The sequence below is a fragment of the Pholcus phalangioides genome, unplaced genomic scaffold (genome assembly GCF_987345545.1).
Source record: "Pholcus phalangioides strain wild (caught in Gottingen) unplaced genomic scaffold, Ppha-v1.0 ptg000015l_1, whole genome shotgun sequence".
Lineage (NCBI taxonomy): Eukaryota > Metazoa > Arthropoda > Arachnida > Araneae > Pholcidae > Pholcus > Pholcus phalangioides.
Window position 1 is genome coordinate 11,182,887 of NW_028301608.1, and position 21,245 is coordinate 11,204,131.

The 21,245-nt window shown below is 33.0% G+C and overlaps 1 protein-coding gene across 1 annotated transcript in view; it reads left to right on the top strand.

Annotated features, from left to right (window-relative positions):
- The first annotated feature begins 245 nt into the window (after positions 1 to 245).
- The window catches only part of Dp1 (satellite-binding protein 1 Dp1), a 53,727-nt gene continuing 32,727 nt past the window's right edge, over positions 246 to 21,245 (top strand). The window contains exons 1-11 of the mRNA XM_089242795.1: positions 246 to 344; positions 501 to 576; positions 12,457 to 12,719; positions 13,253 to 13,477; positions 13,627 to 13,833; positions 14,086 to 14,301; positions 15,508 to 15,714; positions 16,622 to 16,729; positions 18,301 to 18,484; positions 20,472 to 20,608; positions 20,941 to 21,045. Coding sequence (XP_089098921.1) covers positions 12,489 to 12,719; positions 13,253 to 13,477; positions 13,627 to 13,833; positions 14,086 to 14,301; positions 15,508 to 15,714; positions 16,622 to 16,729; positions 18,301 to 18,484; positions 20,472 to 20,608; positions 20,941 to 21,045 — 1,620 coding nt within the window. The 5' untranslated portion in view covers positions 246 to 344; positions 501 to 576; positions 12,457 to 12,488. The remainder of the gene's footprint in view (positions 345 to 500; positions 577 to 12,456; positions 12,720 to 13,252; positions 13,478 to 13,626; positions 13,834 to 14,085; positions 14,302 to 15,507; positions 15,715 to 16,621; positions 16,730 to 18,300; positions 18,485 to 20,471; positions 20,609 to 20,940; positions 21,046 to 21,245) is intronic.

Here is a 21,245-nt window from a genome sequence, read left to right on the forward strand (position 1 = left end):
AAATAAAGAGTAATTTTTTAAAAGCGTGACTGTGATTCGAGAATCTCAGTGAATGACGTATTTAGGAATTAACAACATATTCATTCAATTGTCCGTGTGTTCGGATTGTTTTGGATTGTCGCCATCCACACAAGTCGTCGATTCGACGGAAACAGTCATGTGGTTTACTTCTCATCCAATAGGACGGCTCGTTTCCATCACCTCCCCCCACACCCCATCTCCTCTTCTTCTCCACGGCTGTTTCCCCCCCTCCCCCTCCTCCTCGATGGAGTGTGTTGCTATTTTGTTATATGGTGAAACGTCGACACGGCGTTTATCCCACTTTTAAGTTATCTGTCGTGCAGGTGAGTGGCTTGTGCTTTTAATTCCGACGTCGACGCTTGATCTAAATTTCTTTTGAAGCGTTATTTGAAACAATGGCGTAGCGAGTTGTCCACCGCGTTATCCTCGCAAATGATTGTTATCCCGTCTCTCTCTATTTTTTTTCTTTTTTCCCGTAGATAACTGTCCAGGAAACTGGCTAGAAACAAGAGCGCACTTCCTCGCTATTAGGACGGCTCTCCCGGACGCAGTACGGTAAGTTGCTCGAATCTCTGACCCCGCAGTGCTATCGTGACACGTCGACGGTTTTTTTCTTCTCCTCCTTTCCTAGTTGTTGCTGGTTCTTTTTTTTTTTTTAATGTGGATTGTATAATTATGGGCTTCCTGTTCGCATGTGATGGATGACCCCCCCCCCCCACACACACATCTACGACCATGTTAATTCATGTGACTATGTCATGATGTAGAAGGGATTAAATGATGTGATGAGCCCATATGGGGAAGGGGGAGATGGATGTATTTATATATATGTTGGATCTTTAAATGGACCTCCTCCTCGTGGGGCTTGATTGAGGATATGGTTGAGAAAAGTTGCCCCCCCCCATATCTCACTAGTATTGTTTAATATGTGTGAGAATATTTTTTTTTCCCCTTCAAAATTTGATCTATGTTATGATCTCGATTATATTTGGAAGATCTTGTTTGTCTGAAATTGCCCGATCTTAAAATAGACTTGGTTAACAATAACTTTTTTTTGCTTGGACTGGTTCGGGGGAAAGACAATTAAAAAGCATCTGTGACTATTGCTGTGTAATGTTGTTTTTTATGTAAATTGTTGTTCTCGCGAAATAAGGTAGAGCGTCATTATAATGGACGTAGTTTATAATGAACACGGTTAAGAATTGTAATATTAGAAATCTCCTATATATTTTTAAATTTGTCACCAGTTTTTGTTCTTTCGAAGGCATCTAATAGCATTGATATTTTGTCTGGTCAATCTGTTACCAAAAGTTGTTGGTACTGCTATTTTTTTTTTATTAAATTGTGGATGTATGGGCTTCCTGTTCGATGCAAGTAATGGTTTCTTCCCACACCATCCCCAAAGCAGACTATGTTAAAATCTGTGATGTACGTTACGGAACAATCGGTTCTGTTACAGATCATTACGGAAGAAAAGTGTAAAAAACAGTTACGAGAATTTTTACTGCAGAACGTTAGCCAAAGGCTTGCACCTGAGTGGCCTAGTGGTAAGGTGCTAGTCTGTAGAAGTTCCTGTCAAGGTTCATGGGTTTGAATCTGAGCAAGAACATTATAAACAAGTTCTTTACCTACTGAGCATGGGGTGGCCACCGATAGATGGTATTTTCATTTACTACCCAACTCCATTAGTTGGAGTTGTGTCACCATTCCATGTGGTGATACGTAGCCAGAGTTGACGTGCTGTAAAGGTGAAAAAAAAAGTGATATCTGAGGGCTTGTTGCATTTGCAATCTTGTTGCGAAACAATACAAAAGATTCTGTGTAGGCACATACTACCATATTAATTTGTCCTGTTGAAGTGATCAAATAATGTGATGTGCCCATATGGGGGAGGGAGAAATGATCAAAGGCACATTGCTTTTTGAAAATGACCTTACAGGGATTGATATAGGGCCAACTTGAAACTTCTACCCATATCTCATTGTTTTTAATGTAATGAAGGACATTGCTTTAATCTATGGAAATTGAATCTTTCATGTTGTGAATGCTGAGATGTTTTTATACTTGGAAGATATTGTTTGTGTGAAATAGCCTGACCTTAACAGACTGACCACAGGGCGGTCTTAAGGATGGGCCTACCTGGGCAGGGCCTCAAGCGAAAAAGGCCTCGCAAAAAGATCTGGTTGAATTTTCAAGAATTTGTGTGGTAGGGCCTCAGAAAAATCAATTGGTCCGGGGACGCATGATGCTCTTAAGATGGCCCTGTCTGACCAGTCAAAATTTGGGTCAGTTTTCTGGACCCTTCACGAAATTGTGTGTCCAATAAACACCCTTCACAAAATTAAAAGGAAAAACTATAAATTTGACATTTTATTTCTTTTGTGTCAATTTCCTAGATTATTCCGCTTCCCATAAAACTACTTAAGTTCAGGAAATTAATGACCCTTTTCACATAAATAGGACCCTACACAAAGTGTCTAGACAGAACCCTACTTAAGATACATAGTTAACGTCTATGTTTATAACATTGTTTTTAGGTAATTTGTTGCCTGAATACAGTCAAACCTCATTATAATGGACGTTGCTTATAACAGTCAACCCTTTTTTCTATTATTAATTTTTTTTTTATCTCGCAAGTTTCATATTTTCAAGCAAGTGTTAAACACTGATCATTGTGTTCTTCTGTTATGTGGGAAAACCACCATGTTATGAAAATCTTGTATGTACAGTGAAACATTGCTAGAACGATATTCCATATAATTTTTTTTTTTATATTTGGCATCCATATTTTTATGGGTTCGAGCTACCTCAGGCAATTTGTCTGTTGCAGCCTTTGTATTAGGATCAGTCTTTTAATGTTGTTCTTTTTCCTCGTGTCAAATTTATTTTAGATTTATGTGTAGTTTCGATAAATTTGAGTGAATTTCATTGATTTATCATATTTACTTGTGATTGATTTGTCTGTCTTGTCTTTCAATACAAGAGACATTTATTCTATTATACAGTAGAACTTCCGTACAATGATATTACAGTAGATCTCAATAATTGAGTATTTTTTAGGCAGTTTTCTTCGAGTATAGAAGAGAAAAACGTGACACTGTATGTCTGCGCACAGAAGTTTATAATATTTAAATGAAAAGCTTTTTCAATTGACTTCTAATAGCCCGGTGATTTGGATAATCTAACACACCCTGGTCTGACATGTGCCGGATTAGAGAGAGTACACTGTATTCTTTAATTCAGGAGATTTATGAAAAATCCTCAAAATAATGTTTTTGGGGTCTGTTTGAAAATCATTTTATAGAGTTGAAATTCAAGTCGGTAGTAGTTGGCGAAAAACCATTGTATATGAATATGAACGAAGTAAGTGTCTTGGATGTTTAAGAATTCAGTTTTTTATATTATAGAATTGGTAGGAAATCGATTGACTTGGCTGAAAGTGAGTACATTATCCAAGTATTGTGATACCTTAACTGATGAATCATGCATCATTGATATGAATGCATGAGCTAGCATCGCGAGCTGAATTTCAGCTTCAATTATCATAAGAATTACAATCACTCGAGCCCAGTCAACTTGTATTCACCTCCGAATCATTTTCCCAGGTGTACATCCACTTCTCTTTCTGAAAGTTTTAAACCATATCATGTAAAATGGAAGGTTCAGCTAATAGAAAATAAATTGGGGGGGGGGGGAAGAGCTTGTTTTTTAGAATGGGGGCGTTCTTTCAGTGCAAGATTCTTAGCATCAAGCTGAACCAGTATGGACATTCTAAAAGCTTATCTTTTCCAATTGCATATAGCAGATACAGAAATGATCTGGTCAAATCGCAAATGGATGGAGAAACCTAGTCTAAATTGGATTATGCCAAGTAGACTGGGTCTTTAATAGGCTAAAGCTTGTTTTTGTTGTGTACAAAATGTAAAATAAAAAGATTTTCAGTATCTAATTATCCTATAAATTCTCGTTTTTTTTTAAATTTTAAAACTGTTCATGTTTAGGGGTCAGTTTAACGGTTCTTGGCTGTTTCTTGAATGAATTTAATGCTTTCCCATAGAAACCTATTGAAGGTCTCGTTTCAGCTGATGAAAGATATGGCTTACAAATGTGATTCTATTACTTATTACAAATTATCTTCATTAGCTGAGGTATCACTAGTTCATTATAGGGTTCTATCTCCATCAATGCATAGTTCTTTGTTAACTTAGAATGTAATATAATCACATTCTATAAAAGAGAAAGGTTATATTCACGTTATATTCCAGCACTTACCAATCAAGGTTGTACCAGATTGGTAAGTGCTGGACTATATTAGGGGTAATGAGTTAATCAAAAATATATTGTTTAAATATTTCTTATTTATATTCAGAGATGTTTTCCTCTTCCGTGGTTGCAAGAAGCTTGCCTAGAAACTCCAAATTACTAGACGGGCTAGATTATAATGTTTGATGTAGTTGAAATTTCCTTGGCAATTATAGCAAAATTTGAAGACGCAGATTTTGGAACACATCAATGAATGTGCATTTTTAAATGTGCGCCAAACTTGGAAAGAGTTGACCTCTTATACTGTTAGGCAAATCTTTGACACAAAAATCTTCATAGATTTTGATTTGAATCATGAGCGTCGTTTATGCCCAGCATCACAGAAAGAGCACCTATAGGATGTTGGAATTCTGACGTATGCTAAAATGATAACAAGTGTAATTTGAATACTTAAATGGGAAGATTAAGAATTCAGGAGCATGAGATCAGTGTTCATGATTTTTTTTTATTGTTGAAGATACCTGTTATAGTGTTATATAGATAAAAGTGCTCTGGTATAATGTAAAGTTAATTGCGCTGTAAATTTTTCAAATAGTGAAATAGAAAAAGCAGTATTAGCCATATCTTCCAACTCGTGTGTCTTTAATGGCAATGGCCATAAACTGTTTTTTATAATGATCTGTTAAGGACGAGTCTGGTCTCAAAATAACAGCATATTCCTAAGCTATATTGTAATGCTTAACATCCAGTGAGGCTGAAAGGATTAGCATCATTCGTTTGCAACTATTGGACTAAATCTAATAAGCTGTGAAACTCCTTATTTTAGTCTTTTTAAAATAAAACTCATGATGCCATAATACTGTACATGTTGCGCCAGACATACATGGGTCACGGAGGAGTATGGAAAATTTTAATCAACAGAGAAAAAGTCTGGTATAACTTCAGCTTTTTTGGCTGAAGAAAAAATTGATAAACCAAAATCCTGATAACCAGTAACAAAATTTTTCCCATGTTATATAGGTGGTCCATTCCATATTATGCAAAAGTGATAGCAATGCCCAGATAGCATTATCTGTGATTTCTCAATAACATGCAGGTACCATATCATCAAACATGTTCTCTTATGTTAATTGATCTATTGTGAAAAAATCAGCTAAATTTGTTCTAAAACTTCAACAGAGAATCTGAGTTTAGATTCGAAAGCATTTAGCTTTGAGTCTGCATTTTCAGTCAGATTTGTTTTAACTTGTATTGAAAGTATATACTCATCTTCGTGGCACAAATGATCTCCCCTTTAAAATGGCTCGTCACAGAGTAACAGGTCTACAACAGTACAATTATTCACTGATAGTTGGGAAAATTGATGGCAGCATTACATATAACAAGCGTTACACAGTAACAAACTTCACATTAAGTTCACAACACATACATACACATTCAAACGTGAACCAGTTTAAAGAAACAAAGACTTTCATGGCCATCGTGTAAATTAGAATTAAATTGAAGAGTTTTGAGTTTTTTGTCCTACGTCAAATATAGTTTTTGTCTTCCGACGTTTTGTTCGCACGAGTGGCAAATTCTTGAAAATGTTTGCCACTCGTGCAAACAAAATGTCAGAAGACAAAAACTATTTAGTGTCGGCCAAAAAACTCACTCTTAAATTTAATTGTAATGAACCAGTTTGTTAGAAATTCCACAGAGGAATGTGTATGAGGTGCATGTGTGGTGTAGTAGTACCAGTATATACTCGTGCATAAGCTCATTTATGTATAAGCCGAGCCCTTTTTCCAACTTGATCACCAAAACAATATAAAATTAGAAATCTGTGTACAAGCCAATCTTGAATAATTTGACTGATTTTTAAGGAAAAATGTATTTTTCTTCGAAGATGAAGTTATACTATGAAAAATGATTAAAATCTTCCAAATATTTTCCCCTTTACTCACTTTTCACTTTACGAGACAGCATTAAAACATTTTTCTATTGTATCATTGGATACAGCATTGGCGAAAGCATGGTTGTACAAAATGTTCAGTCTGCTGGCTGGATATGAAAGATGGCAACCTTTTTGCAGGCCACAAACAGTTATAATTATCATGCTGTTTCGATTGATACTTTTTGTAAACTCCCTTGAGACGTATGACCGTCCTAATTCAGGGGTTCATCTGGGCACTGCCTCTTGGTACATGGGAGGAGGGGGGTCTTAAATGATTTTGCAATTACCATAAATTGTGTCCATTTTGTAGGGGATTTCGATGTATTTCATGGTTATGGCTTTGTTTTGTAGGCTGAGTTGCAGGGGTCCACCTTATATCCCTCAAGGGACAGAGCCCGGGTGTTGTCTGGACTTCAGGGGTCCACTTGTAGGCCAGAATTAGTCCACTTTGCTATGAGGGGTTGAGGTTGATTGATATAACTTGGGCTGAATTTTTTCCTTCAAAAACTGACCAGTATACAGGGTGGTAACTATCAACCGCCCAATAATTACACATGTGATTCCTTGTGAAAAACTGATGAAAAAGTGTTTTCAGTTTTTTGATTTGACCCATAATTAAGGAGTTATAATGCTTTAAAAATTGATAACCTTACTTCAAAATCCTGCCAAATTCACTGAACGTACACCAAACGTTCAACTTGGAATTTTTTAAACAGAACAATGAGAGAGATAACCCTAAGACCAGTTTTTTTTCCTTTCTTTTGTTGTATGTGTGTGTGGGTGTGTACTTTTCAAATTTTTATGCCATTGTTAATTGTTATGATTTTCTAAGATTGCAGTTTTTGAGTTCATCCATGAGAAATTTCTCTCAAATGTGTTACTCGCCATGCGTTAGTAAAATGAACCTCAGATTTAGAAGTTATTACAAGTATTTTTTTAAAACCAATGTTGAGTTCTCAGATTTTTGAAATTTATACATTTTTTTCAAACTTTAAAATTCTTTCAAAATTTTATAAAATTCTAATGGATGATCAGATATTGAAGTTCGAGGTTCATCTTATTAAAACATGTCATATAAATATTTCTATAAAATTTCAGAATTTTTGGTGTTGTAGGTTTTTTTCATATCTTAAACTCAAACATTGCAGTTTATGAAAATCGTGTTCAAAGTTTTTTTTTTCGTGTTTGCATTTAAAATATAATTCATTAATTTTTAATTTTATTTTGAAAAGAAAACAAAATTAATTTGATTGACACAAAATTTTTTGCATTTGATTTTTTTATTGAATGAAATTTTTTTTTTTAAATCGTTGAAAAATAAACTTTATTGGTCATGGCACCCACTTAAATAAAGTATCTCCAACAATTGAGATGAGATTTACATGTTGCATCATAGCTTTTGATTGTAATTCTGCAACACAATTAACTGAGTAACACAACAAGCATAATAGATGAAATCGATCCTAGTTACAAATTGTCACGAAGTCTAACTAGAGATGTAAAATTCTTGAGAATAATCTTTCGGAGAATATTTTCATCAAGGACTACTATTATAAATAACTTGAGAATATTCTCCTGTTTATAATAGTTACATATAATATCCTTGAGAATATTATCTGGAAAGATTGCTTTCATAAATCACTGGGGAATATTATTCTTATAGAAAATAAGAATTATTCTGAAGTTATTAATAGTCCTTCCAGAGAATATTCTTCAGTTACCGCAAAATCTTTCTATAGAGTATTATCAAGAATATATGTAATTACACAATAAATAATCTCTATAAATAACTTGAGAATAATAATTATTTTTGATAAGAATACATTTATTTTCTAGTAATTTTTAATAGTAGTCCTTTGAGAGAATATTCTCAAGAATATTTCTGTCCTTGTCACTTTTCCCGTCAAGAAGATGGGAAAATTAAAGTTTGTATGTATATTAAAGTTTGAAATGCAAGTGATAAAGAATTTTAGTGTATGTGCATTGTGAAGAAAACCAAGTTCTGTATCTTAGAATGAAGGTTATTATATAAGAATAGCTTCCTTTATCAACCAACTTTGGTTTAATTTCTTTTATTATGAACCTATTTCTGAAAATTTATCTAATTTTAAAATAATTTTTTGAGGAGGTTTCTAAAAGGTTTCTAAAATCTTTATAACCAAACTTTTAAAACCTCTCATGCCCTAGAGAATATTCTAGAACTAAAAGTTGTCATTGGGGGCGATTATACCAAAAAAAAAAATTTTGTTGAAAATGTTTCAGGCAATGAAAACTGATTTATATTTCACAATATAAACAAAATTAGTAAAAAAATTGAAATTATTTAAAAGAAAAATGAATATTCTTAATTCTCTAATTTTTACATCCAGGAGAATATTCTCACCTCGCATCCCTAAGTCTGACAGTTTTAAATTTTTACGCCATCTCATTTACGTTATGAATGTTTGTATGAGACAATAAACACATGGCTTTCATTTTGAAAATTGGGAGCTGGAGGTAGGGGGATAAGCATGATTTAAAAAAAATTAAACAAAATACATATAAGAGCAAAGGGATGGCAAAATTAATAGTGCCTAGGGCTGCAACATCCTGAAGTCAGTCTATTAAGAGTGGGATCTGGGAAACAAACTTATGTACATATTTAAACCAAAAATTTTGCTTTTTCATTAGCATATGTTGGATTAAAATTTGGCAATACAAACTCCTCTGCAATGGTTTTAGTGTCCAAAACTACCACGAGACTACCTGCACTTTTGGAAAATGGAAAGTATAAGAAAAAGCATACGTGATTTCCACAGTAATTGCAACCTCAAAATGTTCTGTAATATTTAAAAATTGTAACACGTGCCTTTCTTCCAGACACTTCAATTATGAAGAAAATAACAATCGCAATGAGCATGATCATAATTTTGCCATATTTTTCATCATATTTGGTCCTCAACGTAATTCAATTCTCATTCATCCTGCAAGAGTGATTCTGGATGAAATATGGCTCTGAAGCGGGAAGTTTTATGGAAGAGTAGATCAGTTTTGTCCAAGAATATTAAGAAGTTGCCAACGAATAAGGCAAACATATTTTTTTTGTGTATTTGCCTTATTCGTTGGTAATTTCTTAATAGGAAGTTTTATGCTCTATTGATTTATTTATAAATTATTAAAAAAACTATCTACGAGGAAAAGCTAGATACAGTAGCACCTCAATTATTCAAGCCTTGATTAACTGAGTTTCAGGTTATCCCCAAGGTACTTTTTCATAAATTTATTTAAAAAATTCAATTCCTGTCCTTAGTGACATCTTAACCCTTTAAACAATTTTTTTTAATTTTCCTGATCCGCATTATTACTGCCATTGCAAAAATCACAGAACCTAGAAATTGCCACCTATTTTCAAGAATTTTTTTCTGGAATGGGTGAGTTCTGATAAATGCTCCTCCCAAACTCAAAATAATAAAAACAAGAAAGAGGGGAAGAACAATCATTTTTTCTGTTCTTTATGCTGTACACTTAATCGTATAACTATCTCAAAGGGAAAGGCAAGCACATCCTTTCTTGCCTCTTCTGTTATCAGATTTTTAACAAAAGCTGATTCCACAGAAAATACATGTGTACTTCCACATTTTTCATTTTGCGCACAAAAGGCAAAATATGACTAAACATGCAGAAACAAAAACATGACAGAATAAAACCATCTCTCCCAACACACTACACGCTTTGCCCACATGACATATTCCTGATCTTCCGCATTTTTCACTGCCGTAGCAGTGATCTGTTGGTCAAGAAACAAAACTAAAATTTCACATTAATATGCATATAATTACAATATTTGTTAATTTGGTATTTCATTAAATAATGAAAGCAGTCTTAGAGAATGCTTTGGCCTAGCCCTTGAACTTGTTAAGACAGTTGTGATCATGTAACACTGGACAGACAGTGTTAATATGCAAAGCTTCTCATCTAAAAGGAAGACTAGTCCTCATCTATAAGGAAGGCTTAATTATATCTACTGCTGAAATTGAATTCAAATACTCATATTGTGAGAAATTTCTAGTTTATTAAGTAAAAATCTGTAAAACCTTTCTGAACTTCTGCTCGTATTGCAAAACGCTCGTAAACCAAGTTACTTGTAATCTGAAGTTTTACTGTATTATTATTGAAATGCTGTAGCTCTCTGACCACAGTTTCTATATCGGGAACAGTATATTACCTACTTGGTTTGTTGTAATCAAATAAATTTATTGAAATAAGTTTTTATTGCAAATTCATACAGTAAAATTTGTATTGTATTACAAAAATGAAATTGCTGGTATAACAGATGTAAGTTTGTCTGTTCAAGAGTAATATATTTTTTTTAGTGAATGTTAGTTAATTTAGCTTACACTAACCCCCATTTACATGAGAAATGCAAAATCTGGTTTCCTTTACTTCACAGTGAGGAAAAAACAATGAAAAAGGGTTATGTGCACTGCTCAAAATTTCTCATAAGAGTAAATATTTCCCCTTCCTCTATGGGGGGAAAGAACTCCCAATGCTACCACAATATTGCAGATATAAACAGGGCTGCGAGATTCCTTGTGCCTAAACGAGTGTGCTTTATATTTCTAATCTCATTCTTGTTAAATCTTCATTGTCATTCAAATCAACAAACTAATCATTTGTGATAATTTTTGTATGGAATGAGTAAGGAATCGAGTTGTTACGTGGCCAAAAAAATTTGTTCAAGTGGTTTTTTTTATCAACTTAAATCATGCAAAATACAGTGAAATTGCTTCATCAAATTTGTTTATTTTGCATTATATTTTAAATCCACACATACAAATAAAGCATTCTACATCTTTTGTGTAAGCAAGTAGAGGAGAAAACCAGTAGAAAAATTCATATCCATCCCAAAGTAGAATCTTTAGCTTTATTCTGCAACAAGTCCTCAGTTGACAGAAAATGTTCTGCTGCAAAAATTCCCATGATAATGTTTTCTACATGCAAGAGTTTTCTTCTTTTCTTTCCGAGATTGCTTTGCCATAACAGCATTGATTGTACCAAAAATTGTTATGTACGTCACAGAACATTCTATTTTAGGGTTATCCATTTATAGAATGTTATTTGTCTTATCTTTTATTTCTGACTTGCAATGAGAAAGTTGTTGCAAGCTTTATGAAGTCTATCAAAATAATATATTTTTGTGCTCAAAATATGCTTCCGTGGTTATTATTTGGCAATGGGTTGATTTTTCGGGTGTTCAGTTTTCTTTTTTGATCAACAAATTTGAGCTGCCCTCTCGATTGATGCAATTATTCATTATCTGTAAACAGTAGTATGGAATTAAAAATAAATTTTAAGAGTTCATTAAAGTTATGGAGCATTCATGAGTTATTTAAATTGGCCTTAATATTTTTTTAAAAGCAGTGCAGCCCTCGCTCTTAAAATGTCTCTTGAATTTATGGAATGAAGTTTATTGCCGATTACGAAATTTTTTAGTTTCCGGGAATTAAAACAATTTTATTGTTATTACTCCAATTTATATAGAAGAAAACTGGTCAAATATTTTTCAAGTTTTGAATTTTTCATTTTTTTTAGTAGAAATTTTATGAAATGATTTTCATAATTAATACACGTGTATTAATTGTGCAGTTCAAAAAATACAGCAAAAAAATTATCTTTTCAAAATTTGGGATCAATAGGGATAACTTGGTTTGACCAATCGAACAAAAAAACTGTAGGCACCAGACAAAGCAGTCCTAAATGATGTATTTTTACTTTTCAGAAACTACCTGTTTTTCATGTTGGAAGACTCATTCAACCATTACATATGGAAATTTTTTAGGTGGTGATCTGATCTTATAGTCACCATGGCAAGGGCTGCTACTAGGGGGGGAGCAGGTGGGTCTGGTGCCCTGGGCGCTGAACCAGAAGGGGTTGCCGAATTCACCCTTTAACTGCTTCTTTTACAAGGGCCGTCAAAATGCCGGCTTGTCCCAGGTGAAAAAATATCTAGTTGCAGCCCTGACTATGGTGACCTGGCACTTGTCAAGCCCAATCCTATAGTATCAATTGCAGTAGCCTCTCATTATATCGTGCATATTATCAGGAGCCAAAAAAAAAAAAAACCGGTTTTATGTTAAAAGTGTGACAGTCTTCATCTAGTTCTAATGCTAAATTTTTTATGGCAGTGCTAATGAAAGTTATAGAATGATTCATGTGTATTGCTGGTGTATTTTGCAATTTGTCCTGTTCATTTTCAGTGTACTGTACGACTTGGCTCGGGTAATCGATAATGAATCTGGACGCGATTCAGATGAGTAATTCCTTCACTGTGGACCAAAGCATGATGCCTGTCCACACAGAAACCATGCTGGAAGAGAACAACATATCTTATGAGGCTGCTTACAGCTATGATGAGCTGTTCCCTTCTTTGCCTGAAAATGAATTGAGGTTGGAGGCACCTGCTCCGGACATGGGACAATGGAACCAGAAAATGAAATTGAAAACATCAGTTATAACCCAGGTACAACTGGTTTTATCACCAGGTTGGTTTTATCGCTTCAGTAATTTGTAGGAAGATTTGATATGTTTTCTTTTTTCTTGGTTACGTTGGAAGAAAAAATGGATTTATTTTTAATTACATACTTGCCTACTACTAAGATTTTCTACCATAAAATACAGAATTATGGTGAATATGGAAGTGTTTTTTTTTTCAAAATTTTTTGCTTTTGATTGGAGATTTCTCTGAATTCTATTACCTTGTTGAGAGCATAAATGATGTTGCGCAAAAAAGAAATCTCCAAAAAAAAATTTGATATCTAACTGAATTTGAAGTGAAGCAACCTTGTTGATGATAGTCATTGTAAGGGTTTGTTTTGTTTGGCTTCTTGCTCACAAGCAGACAGGGTCATTAGTATACAGGTAATAAATTGCATAACCCTAGCACTTTACTTTTGTTATAAAGGATTATTTCTTATCGTGGAGTTATCAATAAAATATTCTGTTGAATTCTTCAAGAGTTTAAAATGTGAATACCGAAATTTGTTTATTGAACAGGTTTTCCATGTTCCGGTTGAAGAACGTAAATTTCGTGACATGAACAGTCAACGTTTTGGTGAGCAAGGTGAACAGGCTAAAATATGTGCAGATATCATGAGTAAAACAGGTGCTCATATAGAAATCAGTTCATCTAAGGATCAGAGCCTCACGATTTTGGTCACTGGAAAGGAGGAGGCAGTGCTTAGAGCTCGTCGCTTGATTGTAAAGGAATTGCAGACACAGGTATGTCTCTTATTTTACAGCTGTGATGTATATTATTCATGAACTTGTGTCTATTAAGCCTATAGCATTACGTGGTTAACAGAATTTATATTTTGATTTTACCATTGATTTACATCAAATTAAATGTGTACGTAAATATACTTGTCCAGGCTACTATCACGATTCCTATACCAAAAGAACACCATCGTTATATTTTTGGTAAAGCTGGAAAGAAATTACAAGAACTAGAACTTAGCACTGCCACCAAGATCACTGTACCGCGCCCAGAAGAAAATTCGGACATGATTAAAATTGCTGGCACAAAAGAGGGCATCGACAAAGCTAAACATGAAATTCAACTTATTTCCGATGAACAAGTGAGAAATTAATTTTTTCATTTAGAGTATGATAATATTCTATTGTAATAATTTCTCTATACTTAGTAGAAGGTATAGCAGTTGCAAAATTATTACCAATATCAATTAACTACTTATTACTACTGCTACTATCTCAGCCCGAGGTAGAGCCATTTGTTGGAAAATGTTTGTTGAATGTTAAGAACCACTGTAATTGAAATGTTATTAAATTGATCAGTAACCATAGTCATTTCGAACTTTTTTTTTTTTTAGGCTAAACTAGCTTTTGAACGCTTGAATATTCCGAAACATTTTCATCCATTTATTGTCGGACCTTTTTCTGAAGTTTTGAATCAAATAATTGCGGAAACTGGTGCGAGAATCAATGTTCCCCCTCCTTCTGTGGATAAACCTGAACTTACAATAGCCGGTGAAAAAGAAGCTGTTGCCCTCGCCAAACAAAGAGTTCTTCAAATTTATGAAGATAAGGTAAGCTGAAAATATATACATAACTTTATAAAACATCTTGCTTATTTGACAAAAACAATATAGAAATGAAATGAAGGTTACATTCTTGAACTTATCCTTTTGAATATACATAATGCTCCAAACCTAGTTATTTTTTATTTCTGTGAGAAAAGTAACATGGGCATAAATTCCTTGAAATTGTTTTCTGAGAGCTGTAAGATTTTTGAAATATTTTCCTACGCAGGCCACAAGATATTTTATTCCCATCAATGCAGTTTTTCAATAAAGGTATCGTAGATGCCCCTTTCCTCACAATAAATTGATTTCGGTATAAGCAAGCTGTGGAATATCCACATATATAACATGGAATATCCTACCTTCTATATTCACTGATTGTAACACTGTTGTGTCCAGTGGAGTAGTATCTGACCAAAGAGCTGAATGTGGACCAGACTTTATATTAATGCAGCCCAGCATGTGGCTTTTCAAACTTACATAAAAATTATAATACGGTTTCAACTAGATTTTAAGTATTTTTGCCTCTAAAAACAGTAAAGAATGACAGCTTCGATCATTGTTTTTTACTTGGAACATTAAAAAATAGATTGATAACAGTTTAAAAAACCAAATCTCTATTATTGGACATCATTTGCATTTTGAGTGTAGCCAAAAACATTTTCAACAAAAATTAAAATTGGGAAGTCATTCATCCTCAAATTATAGCCATATTATTATTGTTAATATCAGTTTATTGTACTCCCCATAAGGTTTTTTTTTAAATTTGGGTGATTGTCACACATATGGTTGAATGTGATTCATATTTTTGCACGGACAGTTTCTGAATTTCATTATTGTTTGCAATCACTTTGATGGATGAGTGATTTTTCATATTTTTATATCTAAAAATAACATTAGTGCAGAAGTTATCTTAATGTCATGATCAGTTGGAATCCCCCCCCCCCCCTGCAGTTTATATGCTTCATGACTTTTGTTACAATCTTTTTTGTCAATTTTATCCAACATTAGAACCAAGATAGTCATCTGTTGTATCATGCTTTTTCTCTTTGGCTCGCAATATCTACAATATAGCCAAATGATAGGTTACTGTAATTTTCACTGGAATCTATTCACAATTTATAAAAACTTTTTTTTATCAATTTGCTCAGTCAGTAAGGAAATCAGATTTCAATTATTTTTTTTGTAATTCAATGCTTTAAACATTTTCAGCTTAAGAACACCCAAGTAGTTTCTGTAGAAGTGCCTAAATACCAGCATAAATTCATCATTGGAACTCGCGGTCAGACTATCCAAGAAATTCTTGAAGAAACTGGTGTTTCTGTAGAGGTGCCACCACTTGATAAAGATTCTGACACCATTACACTTCGAGGTGAACAGGATAAACTGGGTCCTGCCCTAACGCTTGTTTATGAAAAGGTATGTTTGAAAAAAATTGTGCATTAATTAAAGAAAAAACATGAAAATATACACATTGTTGGCATTCATAAAAATAGAATCCACCACTGTAAAAAAAAAACCTTTCAACCTCTTTAACAAAAAAAATTCTATTTTTTAGTCTTATTGACATAGAAATATTTTAAGTCATCAGACGATACTGGGAGCATTTGCAAAAATTTGCTTGGCTGAAGTAACGAAAGCTACACAGAGGAAGTGCCATTTGTTGATTTAAAACAACCAAAATTCTAAAATTTTTAGGGTCTGTTTGAACTGAATGTAATTTTTTTTTTGTGAGCCCTCACCAATTTAGGACTTCAAATTTGAATAAAATATCTTTGTGAAAAACAAAACACTTTTTCCCTAGTTGAGGCCTTCTAATGTTTGCTTTACCCTGCCCACGACCACCTCAAGTCGAAATTTGACCTTGTGTTTGTATCACAAGTTACTGATAAGTGTACCAGTATTACGTAAAATAGTAAACGCTTAAAAAAAGTAAAAGCTTAAAAAAAGTAAAAATTTAGTTTTTCTTTTGTAATCTATAATTTTTTTTAATATAAATTTAATTTATATTTTTAATAAATTGTATATTACTTTATAATATTATATATATACAATTTTCACAATATTACACATTGAAAATAGTGGTACTTTGCTCAAGTCGTCATAATTTCTTGGTAATGCGAGTGACAACTTAATGAAGTTTTAGTGCATAATTCGCTGAACTTGCATCAGAAGTTCTTTATTTTTTTATGCTTGAAAGAAGTAGTGAAACAAAGTTTTTAACATTAAATATTTGCTCTGGAAATATTTTCAAATGTTACGAATTCTGTTGTAAATCTTGTATTTGTCTGGTCTTTTTATTCATGAAAAACATTATCATAAATAGGCTAGTAGTGTGAAAACTGATCACGTCGATGCTCCAAGCTGGCTTCATAAATATATCATAGGGAAAAAAGGTGCCAATATCCAGCAAATCATGCAGAATTACAAAGAGGTGAGCATTTTTGTTCAGTAAAGTTTAAAATTTCAGTTCATCAAAAGATAATTTGGATTTGACAAGATTTTTCTATAGCTATTGTACTTCATATATATTTCAAGATTTTGTTTCTAATATTCATCAGTTAATAAAATTCTTTTCTTTTTTTTTAACCTGTCACAAATTATATTTTCTATTTTTTGTTCCAGATTTTAATTGTTGTAAAGAAAGTTGAGTGTATTTATGTTCAGGGTTAGCAAAAAATGTTACCCCACTTCAGAGAGCTCTAGCATGTATTCTACTGTTCCAAATGAGACAAAGTTTAAACTATAGATAGTTCAAATGATTCTTTTGCTATTTATTAAATAAGAAAATAATACAAAAATCTGTCAATAGGTGGCACTGAGGAATCATAAATATTGAATATGCGTACACATATAAATGTTTAATATACAGCACTAAAACTGCTCAATATGTTCCTCTCAGTTTGAACAATATTTTCTAATCACAAAACCGTATTTTCCGCAGCTCAACATAGTGAGTCTGTCAAAATATCGAGAACATAAAACTATCCTGTATGATAAGAGCTCATTTTTCAAAACGAAGGGGAGATGGATGTATTGAGCAGTTTTAGTACTACATATTAAACATTTATACGTGTAAGCACATTCAATATTTATATGTATACCTCCAGAACCAACCTATTTATAGATTTGTTTTTTCATTTGTTAAAAACAAATACAATGCCACAACAGGCAAAACGCCCAACGAGGTGGCTGAGATTAAGTGTGTGAACTGCCCAACCCTCCTCAATCATAGTTTCCGCCTGATTGACAAGATTCATAGTTATAATGGGTTTTAATACTATCACAAATCCTTTGTTATCAGTCTCTTCTATCTCCATAAAAAAAGGAAAGATTTGCACAACAGAAAAGAAATTTCTGTGTTTTCTTTTTACCATCATCAGGACAGCTAAACAATATTTTACAAGAACAGAGAATGCTCATGTCCTGTGAAAATGATGTATGGTCTACTTCAGTGTTTCCCAAAGTTGGCGATGGAATGGTCCTGGGGGGAATAGAAGCTACAGTTATAACATAGAATTCTATGGGCATGTGTATAATTTGAAATATTTGTAGTTAAAATTTTATCTCGTTTGGAGTAGAATGTATTTCACAGCACTCTAAAGGGGGAACTTTACTCACTGACCCCTGTATGTTACAATTTAGTCTGAAGTTTAATACCTTCATAAAGTGACCAGCCACTTGGTAAATTGTTCACATCTGGGACACCTCATTTTGTGAAAGCGCTTGCCTTCAGACATGGACCGTAACATACATTTTCAGTTTATACAAGAAATAAAGTTTTGCTGCTGAGGTTTTTGTGTTTCTCAAAAAAAGATTATTTCATTTATAGTGAAAGTATTGTGTAATGGGTATCTTTTTATGAGGGATTTGCAATGCATCTTCAACAAGATGTTGAAGATACTTTTTGCTTTCAATGACAATTTCCCCCATTAATGATTTAAAAAAATTATGTATAATTTAAAAAAAAAACCAAGTGCTTTATAAGTTATTTGGTATTTCCAGGTGCATGTTGAATTTGCTGATGGTCAAGATAAAATAAAAGTGGAAGGACCTCCTGCAGAGGCAATGAAGGTTTCGAAGACTCTGAAGCAGACCATTCAGGATTTGCTGGATCGTTTGACCTTTGAGGAAATTCAAGTTAATCCAAGTTGCCATCCTCACATAATTGGAAAAAGTGGAGCTAACAGTAAGTTGCACTATAATTTTTTTTATGAATATCATTTACATTGAATAAAACAAAGTAAGTGAATATTTCTATGAAACATATTTCATATAGAAATATTTATTTTTCAAGATGCATACTTTATTGTCTAGTTCTCTTATATGTATTGTTCAATGAATTATGCTTCATGATGCAATTTTAATTGTGGTACAAACAGGGTGGAATTGTTTTTATTGATATTTCTCCGGGAGCAATGTTTTTCTTCTAAGATTTAGAGTTTTAAGGGGGGAAAAGAAAAATTATGATCTGTTTATATCTACAGTACTTACGAATGAATTTTGATTGAGAATGCTGAAGTACCATGTTTCACCACATACATTTTAAGATTCATTTCCTCCTAGAAGATTAAATTTTCTGCTTTTACAATACATGAGGAAAACTGGCTGTATGATACTGATTTTTAGGGAAGGAAATCTGTCCTCACGGGAACTTGATACCCGGTGTCTCATATAATGCACGACTCCTATATGTTAGAAGTTCCCTAGGAATATTAATGTGGAGGCACGTCTGGTTTTTGGGTCTCTCTTATAGTATTAAGTGACAGAGTATGTCTTTCTCTACAAATGTGTTGCCATCTGCTGACCTTGATACCATTTGTGAGCTATTAGTGGAACGTTACCACCATCCATTGCACTGAGCCATTCCACTCTGGTGGGGAATCTTCTTTCACCTTAATGGTAGAGCACTCATCAGGTAATATACGAGACTGGGGTTTGTCCCAGTGAGAGCAGAGATGAATTTTCTTTTCCACAAACATCAGTATATCTTCACACAGCCAGATTTCCATATTGTATCAACAAAAAAGATAATTTCTTTCTCCTTTGTTTTTTTTTTAACACATTGCTCACTGGTCATGACTTGTTTTTATACTTGTATAAGATGGGTGTGATGAGTGAGCTTTCCTTAAAAACTTGCGTACAATGTGTTAAAATCATAGTTCTATTAACATATTTTTTCTCTTATACTGCATAAGACTGATTTTGTTCTAAGATATTTCAGTGATTTTAGGATGATTTTTGGGCGCTGATTTTGAATCTGGCATTGGTTTTGTCAGATTGGCTCTAGTTTTTGAAAATGCATACTCTCAATGTGATTTGTGTATGCTGCTAATGAAATTTAATTTTCACATTATCTCAAACTAGAGCCAATCTGACAAAACCAATGCCAGATTCGGAATCAGCAGTAACAATATACCCTAAAACCATTAAAAAATTTAAGAACATTATTATTTTTCTTAGTAGTGTTATTGTTCAAAGGATACTGCAAGAAATTAAGAACTTTTCATGATAGAATTTACAACTAGAAATATTCATGTGAAATATGTTAAATTTTGGACCTGTCATGACTCCATTGCTTTATTTGATTATCAATTGTCGATTAGACATTTGGGATAGTTTTTCAAAGAAAAGGCTTTGAGACAGGTTAAAATATATTGATTCACTATTTTAAATATGGAGTTTTAGATAGAGGATCTACCATGTATATAATTTCTTGTCAATATTTTGTGACATAGAGGTACTATTTTCACTTCAGAAAGATATTGCATCAAGATGACCAACAAAAGAGCATATAATTATTGCAAGTAGTCCCCCACAGAATATGCTGTTATCCCGCAAATTTCCTAACAAGACATGGAAGAAAAAATGTCCAGAATCTGCTATAAACTATAAAGCCTACTGTTTAATCTCCCTCATTGAGGTAAAAAGTATAACGAGAAAAAATTACCTTTATCAATTTAAAACCAGGATTCTGTTCCAAAAAGGTTTGATTAAAAGTCAACGAGTAACACTGAGAATTATTTCAATTCTTAAGCAAACTTTGGAAAATTGTAATGGATGAGCTCTCTGGATGGGTGAATCTTAAACTGAGAATGGATGTTTAATTTGATTTAATGTTTGACAAGCAATTGATTTTCCCCATTCAATTAATTTCTAATTTGTTTAATTTCCAGTCAAGAGGATAAAACAAGAAACAGATGTTCAAATCCAGATTCCAACTGATAATGAGAATGCTTGTATTCGTATTGAGGGAAGCCACGAGGGTGTTGCAAAAGCAAAAAAAGAACTTCTTGAAATAGCTGAAAAAATTGTAAGTATTTGAAACTTTTTTCACCTTTGTATAAGAAATGAAAATAATTTCTTACAGAATTAGGCTTTTTTATGTACATATATTGCAATAACATTTTCTGCCAAAATATATCTATGCAACAATAATTTGTTCCTTCAGGAAAAACTAAGTTATACAATGAAACCTATATAAACCGATAATTATATTAAAAATATTAGTTTTACGTTTACAAAATTTATAGGGCTTTATAAAATTTGATCATTTTTAATTTTAGCAGTTGAGAGATTTTTGTTCTGATTGCCTTTTTACATGTATCTGTTTTTTTTTAAAATAAAGAAATATTTTTATCTCAGGAAAATGAAGTCAGCAAAGAATTAACTATCGAACAGCGCTTCCATCGTAATATTATTGGTGCCAAGGGAGACAATATTAGTAAGATAAGAGAACGTTTCAATCAGGTATGTTCAGTTGCAAAAATTTGATTCCTTTGTAAAAATTAGATCTGTAATCTCTAAATATGTTTCATAGATAAAAGAAATTACAATTCCCAGAGCTGCTTATATTTCCTTATTTCCTATGCCAAGATTTACTTGGAAAAACAAATTAAAATGGTTCTGGAATATTCTTGTTAGATGTTGAAAATATTCTCATGGATATT